This window comes from Ptychodera flava, chromosome 1, assembly GCF_041260155.1.
Source record: "Ptychodera flava strain L36383 chromosome 1, AS_Pfla_20210202, whole genome shotgun sequence".
In the NCBI taxonomy this organism is placed as follows: domain Eukaryota; kingdom Metazoa; phylum Hemichordata; class Enteropneusta; family Ptychoderidae; genus Ptychodera; species Ptychodera flava.
In genome coordinates this window covers 2,626,632-2,635,411 of record NC_091928.1, presented here as the reverse complement: position 1 = coordinate 2,635,411, position 8,780 = coordinate 2,626,632, and the positions used below count along the sequence as shown (strand labels likewise).

The 8,780-nt window shown below is 44.3% G+C and overlaps 1 protein-coding gene across 1 annotated transcript; it reads left to right on the top strand.

Moving 5' to 3' along the window:
- Window positions 1-449: 449 nt before the first annotated feature.
- Window positions 450-8,541, top strand: LOC139148937 (uncharacterized). Its single transcript, XM_070720434.1, has 2 exons — window positions 450-685; window positions 8,000-8,541. The coding sequence occupies exon 2, from the start codon at window positions 8,002-8,004 to the stop codon at window positions 8,539-8,541; it is 540 nt and encodes a 179-aa protein (XP_070576535.1). The 5' UTR covers window positions 450-685; window positions 8,000-8,001.
- The last annotated feature ends 239 nt before the right edge of the window (window positions 8,542-8,780 follow it).

Here is an 8,780-nt window from a genome sequence, read left to right as displayed (position 1 = left end):
AGAACTCGTCCGACTATCAGCTTCATCAACGCTGCTACGACGCGATTCATCTGGACGACTCTGATACCGGTTAGCGTACGCGTTCGGAGTACTGGGAGTTGGAACGGTAGGCGAACGCGCTGTCGATTGTGAGAATTTCGCTGGGCTCTGGTTTACCGCGGAAGACGGCGGTAGAGGATCAGACCGAGGAGTATTCGACGGGATTGGTTCTGGTGTTGTTGAATGAGATGTTTGCGACTGGGGAGTGATATTACCAACTACATTGTGACGAAGAAGATCTGCGGGAGGTGCGACACTGGAGACAACACGCTCACAATCACGAGTTGCACCTACACCAATGTAGTATTTGGGCAATTATCTGTGCTGGAGACCTCAACGGTGGAAGCCGTCCAGGATGTCATCTGTGGATTGGTTGGTATTTGTCACCTGACCTGGCTAGGAGTATAAAAGACATACCAGCAGTTGGCGGGTGTGCACACCTACGGATCCCGGAACCTGATACAGAGACGTCTTTACTCTACTCTCCCGTGTGGAACTACTGGAGACTTCTCTTTGTGTTTTATCCGAAGGATCCAAACAGCTCTGCAACGCTTCGGAGCCACATTAGCAGGCAATCTACCGTTTGCTACAGCTCTGCAGCGTGGAGCATCGATATATCGACTTGAGCCGACTAATACTGTTATTGGTAAGCACAAGCTTGATATTTATATTGTGTGTGTGCCATGTGTGCTTGAGTGCGTCACAGTTGAGTCTACATTGTACCGGGAAATACAATACTGGCGCTGCGACTCCTTCGTACTTGCACCGGGATTTCATTTTTCAATTAAAATAGAGGGGAAAGGTAAGTACAAGACTCACTGTTTTCGAGTGCGGTTTGTGTGAGTGAACTCCTCGGAGACTTTGTAGTTTTTGTCGCACTGTTGAATTTTCTGTGCCACCTGTGCGGTAATTTATTCATTCTTTGTAGTGAGAAAATTCTCCGTACCACGTGTTGACAAATTCCAGTGTCAAAGTTATCTAGTGGGTTGATAGTTTTTTGTATATAGTTATTTCTTGTCTTGTCAGGCTTGTTCATTTTTTATGAGCCTATATTTTTAGACAAGACGGGATTTTTTGAAAATTTGTCTTGGGCGAAAGTTTTTTCATTGAAACAAATACGCCTGGGATTATTTAATTAGCCCCGTGATAAAACAAATTCCCCTTACTTGTTAGTTTACTCAGGTTTTCAGAGGTGGTTTCTAAGACTTGTTTAAATTATACTCATAATTTATCCAGGTTTTCAGAGATAATTTCTGGGACTTGTTTAAATTATACAATTTATTTTCTAAAACACTAGTTTTCTCAAGTTAAAGAATAATTGACTTGTTTAAATTAGTCGTTCAAAAATGGAGAAAGTATACATCAATGAATGTGATGTTGATGAGCTTATGACCATTGATGGCATTGGAAGAAAAACGGCGGAGTCTATTTTACTGTTAAGGGAGGCGTTGGGGAATCTTGAATTTGAAGATCTTCGCCGGCTTCCTCGCATTCAGGTCTCTAGCGATTTTATGCAGAGAATAGACTTTACGCCTGCAGCTACTGGTGCTTCAGTGTTGTCATCTGGTGGGGTAATTACTACTCCTTTGGGAGAAGTTTCCCTTGAAAAACCAGGGACAGTAACAACTCCACTTGACACTGAACCTGGTTATGTGACGTGCATGAGGAGACTGTACCTGATATGAAAAAGGAAAGTTTGCCTGTAACAGAACCTGAAGACGGAATGAAACAGCTTATTGATCATGTTACTGATGTTATCACTGAACATGAGGCTACTCGCCCAAAACAACCTGGGGCTGGTATTAAACCAGATACTCAGCTACCACCCTTGCATGGATGGACGTATACAAATGGTCCTACCTCCGGTGGGAGATGCTGTAGTTAGTATGAGTATACCGTCTGTGGTAACGAGAACTGTGGTGCATACGACGTCAGTATTGGTGACAACAACAACACCAATTTATACTACGTCCGCCACAGTGTCTTCACAGTTGACATCAAGTGGTTTCTTTCCGCCACAGGCTCAGACTTCAATGTCTGTGGGGCAAGCTAGTCTTCCGATGACTACCTCTGTTCCCCAGCAGTTGACATCGATGGGTGGGTATCCGTATGGAGCCCTACCATCTATGCCACATTCTGGTCAACAGGTAAGTTATCCATATCAGACTAGTACAGCGTGGCCTATGTCACAATTTCCTCAGCCAATGTCAGGTCAACAGCCATGGGCTCCATACATGCCTGCACCTTTTCAGGGTATGTATCCTTATATGCCGATGATGCCAATGCAACAGCCAATGACAAGTGTGGGTGGACAGCCAACTACTGCCCATGCACAGAAGAGTTCATTTATGCCAATGGACTCGTCAACTCCAACATTCATGTCATTGCCGGCACATCCAGAACAGATCCCTGAGGAGACAGCAGGTAACTCTCCATACTTCTCACGTGAAGCGTATCCCTCTGTCGTAGTAACATACGCCAGCAAGGGACTACCATTCCGGCGAGAAGTCAGTTTCGTTTGCGATCACGCCAGGAGACTGATGTGCAAACCATCCAACGTTTTCAACCGAAAAATATGGTTTACAAGGGTGTAGGAAATTGGAAAGCTTTTCTAATGAGATACACCCGGTATGCCAATTCTCTAGGTTGGACTATGGATGAAAAGCGTGATCAGCTCTGCTGGTGTTTGGATGGCGAAGCTGGGGACTACTACTATACGATCATGGAATTGGAGCCAAACATCGACTACTTGGAGTTGCTGTCAAGGATGGATAATCGTTTCGGTTTCAAAGAACTACCGGAAACTGCCCAACTTAGCTTCCCTCATCAGTGTCAAAAACCTGATGAGAGTTTGGAGCAGTGGGCAGATCGGATTCTGTCCTTGGCAACAAATGCCTATGGTAAGGTTTCGGATTCTTTCATGATCAAGCAAGCGGTGTTTAGATTCTGCCAGGGCTGTATTGATGAAGAGGCTGGTAATTTTGCCGCCAATACCAATCCATCCTCCATGCAAGAGGCCATCAATCGGGTGAAGTTTTGCCAGTATAACAACAAGGCCAGAGCATTATCCCGTCAGAAGGAAACTGCTGTTCGCCCGAAGGTCCGATTTGTTAACACCGACGCGGAGGAGGAAGAACATCTGGTACAAGCAACAACAATCAACGCAGAATCCAGGCAGAGATCTCACTATTCACCCCCACCGCCGAGGAGACAAGCTATTTCCCCGTCTTCAAGGAAAGATGATAAGAAGACCGAAGACCTTGAACAACGGGTAACACGAATAGAAAAACATTTGTTGAACTTTGGTTCACAAATGGAAAGCATTGGAAAATATGTAGCTGACCTTGGTTCGCGTATTGATAGGATGGCCGTTAATTTAGAACATTTTACAATGATCAGAAATCGGCCTGCTATTCAATCGCGTTCCAGGTCACCATCTCCAAATTCTAATGCGTGTTACCGTTGTGGTAAACCAGGGCATTTTAAGAAGGACTGTCCATTGTCCTCTGTGCCCAGGGAAGGCTTGCCTCAACAAAAGTCTCCAGAGAGCTTTGCCAGTCCAACAAACATGCAGGGGTCAACCTCCTAGACCAGTCGTTGACCCCATCAGTGGAAGGCCAACAATCTTCTGGTCCGGTTATCAACCCTTTGATTCCTCAGAGTTCTATGCTTCATCCTAACGCAAAGGAGGAGTGTGGTATTTTAGGAGCAAATGATGTTGATAACAGAAAAGGTAATCAGGAGTTTTTGAGTGCCCATCCATCTATCTTTCAGAACCCTTCAGTTCCTCTTATTCAAAATGAGAAGGATTGTTGTGTTTTAGGGGTAGTAGGAGCTGGTAACTCGAAAGTGACTCCTGAGCAGGAAATTGATGACTCTCAAGAAATTGAGGAGTTGACAATATGTCAATTGCGGTCTGGAAATATGTACAGTGTTCCATTGATAATTAATGGCCATTGTGTTCAGGCTATAATTGACACTGCTTCGGAGGTCACGCTCATTTCAGACAAATTGTATGAGCAATTTCGTGTTAAACCATCTACCATTAAACCTGTCTCTTTTCAAACTGCCGGAAGGAAATTGAAGATGAGTGGTTTTTTGGCCGGACCGGTTGACATTGAATTGGGCAACAATTTGTTCAAGGAACAAGTCTATGTTGCCCCCATTGGTAATGAAATGTTGCTTGGCATAAATTTTCTGAAAACTAATGGGGCAATTTTAGATTTGCTTAATGATGAATTGTCAATTGGGAATGAAATTATTCCTCTGCAGTTCAATGTGGTGGAGGGTCCCCCTAAAGTGGCGAAAGTCTCTTTAATAGAAAAGTGCAGATCCCACCTAACTCAGCAGTAAGACTTCCGTGTTTGATCGATGAACAAATGTCTGATTATGTAGTGGAGTCTGTTGGGCCATTACCAGTGATGATACCCAGCTCTCTTCACTCTGGCAGTCATTTGCCAAAGATCTGCATGGTAAACATCACTGACCAACCTGTCACATTACGTAAGGGTAAGGTCATTGCTGAGGCAATTGAAGCAGGGGCAGTTTCTATTTCCAATTATGATTCGTCGATCCAAGAAGACTCAAAGGAAATGGATGAAAAGGAAATTCCCACACATCTTCAGAAACTGTATGATCAGTCCGTTCAACATCTTGACGAAGACCAGCAGTCTCAACTGAAGTCATTTCTGGTTGAGTATGAAGATGTGTTTGCAAGAACTGAATTTGACCTGGGGAATTTCACGGAGTTGGAACATAATATCAACACCGGTGATGCTCGTCCAATTAAACAACGAATGAGACGAACTCCGATGTGCTTTGCCCAGGAGGAAGAAGCACATCTAAAGAAGATGTTAGATGCCGGTGTGATCCAGCCATCCATTTCTGAATGGGCCTCAGCACCAGTTCTTGTGCGCAAGAGGGACGGTGGTGTCAGATGGTGCGTAGATTATAGAGCTTTGAATAATCAGACCACCAAAGATGTCTATCCCCTGCCTTTAATCGAGGAATGTCTGGATACATTGGCAGAGAAAACATGGTTTTCTAAATTGGACGCAAACTCAGCGTATTGGCAGATTAAAATAAAGACAGAAGATCAGAAGAAAACTGCCTTCACTACAAAATACGGTTTGTTTGAGTTCAATAGAATGCCCTTTGGTCTTTGCAATGCTCCAGCTACATTCTGTCAGGTTATGAATCTGGTACTGAGAGGCCTTACTTGGGATATTGTTTTAGCTTTCATTGATGATATCCTGGTACTCGGAACTTCCTTTGAGAATCATTTATTAATCTCAGATCCGTCTTTAACCGATTGCGACTCTATCAGCTAAAACTGAAACCTAGCAAATGTGCTTTGTTTCAAAAAGAAGTTGTATTCTTGGGTCGGATCGTTAAAGATGGCATGCTAGAGATGGACAAGGATTCCTTGAGTACCGTAAAAGACTGGCCTATCCCTCAAAATACGAAGGGTGTGGAAAGGTTTGTTGGTTTTGCTAACTACCACCGGTCTTTTATTAAGGATTTCGCTAAGACAGCTATCCCATTGTACGCTGTCACTGGGAAGAAACCATTCACTTGGGAAGATGCGCAACAACAAGCATTTGAATGTTTGAAAGATGCTTTGTTGTCGGCACCAGTACTGGTTTTACCCAATCAGCACGACCATTTCATCCTGGACACGGACGCGTCAGATTTTGCTATTGGTGCAGAGTTACTACAACTTCAAGACGGGAAGGAGAGAGTAATTGCCTACGGTAGTTTTGCTCTTACTCCTGAGCAGAGGCGTTATTGCACTACCAGGAAAGAGTTGCTCGCAGTTTTGCGCTTCACTCGTCAATTTAGGCATTTTCTCTTGGGGAACCATTTTACGGTAAGAACAGACCATAGCAGTTTGTTATGGTTATTACGGTTTAAGGAACCCCAAGGCCAGTTGGCGAGATGGCTGGAAGAACTTAGCCAATTTAACATGACTGTTGAGCACCGGCCTGGTAATAAGCATGTTAATGCCGATGCTCTATCCCGTTTGCGCCAAGGTGAAATCTGTCCTAGTTTCTCCATTGGAAGTAAATTGGAAGATCTTCCCTGTGGGGGATGTCATTATTGTGCCCGAACTCACAACAACTGGGCTCGATTCATTGACGATGTTGATGATGTGGTGCCATTAGTTTCATTTCCCTACCAGGGTGGTCATCATAAGGCTTCGTTACAGGTTAATACTGTTAGTGTTATGAACCAGTTTCCTACTTGGCCATGGGAGGACCAGGAATTTAATCATGATCCTGAGATTGAGGATATTAAGTCAATTGCTGACTCAGGAGAGTTCTATCCCTCTATTGACCTCATCAGTGTGCCTGGTAATCAAGCACCTGCGAGAGTTTGTGTCGTTACTCGGTATAGTGGTGAGGGACAGGGTATTGCTTTTCTCAGGTATAGCAATGAGGAAATATCAAAAGCTCAGGTTCGGGATCCTGATTTGGAAATTCTTATTTCCTGGCTTAGTACCAAGGCCGAGCCAAGTAGTCACAATCTATCTTTAGCCTCTCCTGCTGCCAAGTATTATTGGATACAGGGAGGTGTTCACTTTAGAAGGTGACATACTTTGGAGAAAACTGGATGATGACACTATAAGCACCTTAGTTGTCCCTAAGTCCATGCAGGTTGAGATTATGGAATTAAACCATGATATCCCGGCATCAGGCATCAGGGGATGACTAGGACAGTACTGAAAATCAAGGAAAAATATTTCTGGTATGGTATGTCTAATGATATTCACCAGTTTATTGCTTCTTGTTCAGTATGTGCTAAAAGTAAAAAGCCTGTGCGTAAAGCTCGTTACCAGCTGAAAAAGTATCATGCTGGTACTCCAATGGAGCGAGTACATTTGGACTTTCTGGCCCTTTGCCTAAGACATCAAAAGGCAATGAGTATATACTCATGATGGTCGACCAATTCACGAAATGGGTTGAGTGTATTCCACTCCCCTCACAGACTGCTGAGGAAACTGCTCATGCAGCTGTAGAGAACTTCTTTTCGCGTTTTGGTTGTCCGTTTGAGATTTGTACCGATCAGGGCCCCAATTTTGAAAGTAGGTTGTTTTCTGCTATCTGTGAAGTTTTGCGCATTCACAAAACACGAACTACAGCATACAGACCGTCAGCTAACGGGCAAGTGGAACGAGCAAATCGCTCGCTGATGGATGTTTTGTGAGTAAGTCTCAAAAGGACTGGGATGTGCATCTTTCTCAGATAGCAGGAGCCCTACGTGCCTGTGTAAACCGCCATACTGGCTACACTCCTAACAAACTCATGTTGGGTCGTGAAGTGAATTTACCCTCCGACCTTGTCTTTGGTATCACAGCAGAGCCAGCCAAAGACCATGAAAGTTATGTTAGTGAGCTTCAAGCTGCTATTAAGTTAGCGCATGAAGTAGCCAGGTCCAAATTAAAGGTGACCCAAGAATTAATGAAAAGGGACTATGATTTGAGAGTAAACATTTATTCTTACAATATGGGGGATTGTGTTTGCTCGAGTCATCAATAGAAAAAGGTAAAAGCCAGAAACTTAGTCATCCATGGAAAGGCCCGGGAATTATTGTTAATAAATTGACCCCTTACTTGTATAAGGTAACGTTCCAGCGGGCCATTGTTACAGCTAACCATGATAGACTAAAGCTATGTAGAAATAAAGAGCTTCCAAAATGGATTCTTAATTATAAGAAAAACATTGAGAAGCATAGCAAGGGTAAAGAAGGAGTCTCCGATGAATTACAAACTGTGTATTGTTTATGTAGAAAACCCTATCACGGTGAGTTCATGATACAATGTGATATTTGTTATGAATGGTACCATGGCCACTGTGTTGGGGTGACTCCACAGGATTCACGGAAGATTTCTCTCTATACCTGCCCGGCTTGTGACTAATCTATTGAATGTTCTTTTTCGTCACCTATTGTTTGTCTTTAGAAATGGCATCCTCTTCATCCTCTGGGTCACCAAGGAGAGCATGGAAACAGACACCTGTGGAGCGCTGGCAGCATGTTACCACCCAGATCACCGAGGCAAGTAGTCATGGGGTTCTCTGGATTGCCAAGGACCTCATCGATTCAGCCGGTGCTATCGTAACAGAGCCAGACTCCGACCGGACTCTCCAGGCGAAGGATGCCATAAAGGGTCAGTATGAGATCGCAGTCCGTAGGAAGCAAGGGAGGTGGATCGAGGATGTTCGAAGGGAAAGCGACACCCTTCTCAACTTCGATCGCACTTGGATTGATGCGGAACTCCCGCATCCAGATCCAAAAAAGATGAAGTGGTCAAAACCTCGTAGATCAAAACAGTCGGCCGAGTTCAATATCCCGCCTCTTGGTATGTACAAGGACGTACGCCTCAAGGATACTAGAGAGGTGGAAAGATGGCAGCGGGAATCTGTGCACTCAGATATCCCGCAGGAGAAATCATTAACTGATCCTCCGCCGTCCCACCAATCTGGAGAAGAGGGAGCTATGTGAGCGGTCTGAAATCACCAAAGTGCGCCTGCAAACTGCGCCGGCGCATTTCAAACTGCGCCCCCATTTTGCGCCGGTATATTGCGCCGCCCAAACTGCGCCCTTACTCTGCGCCATTGCGAAGTTTAAATGTCAAGCACGGTATTAATAGTCTATTTTGGTTTAGTCAGGCGATTTCAAAGAAATATTCATGTTTTTCGTGGGAAATATGGTGAAATGTGTCACTAAAATGCGGAAGATGG

Coding starts and splice junctions, on each gene's coding strand:
- LOC139148937 (XM_070720434.1), top strand. CDS start 8,002: ATGGCATCCTCTTCATCCTCTGGGTCACCAAGGAGAGCATGGAAACAG.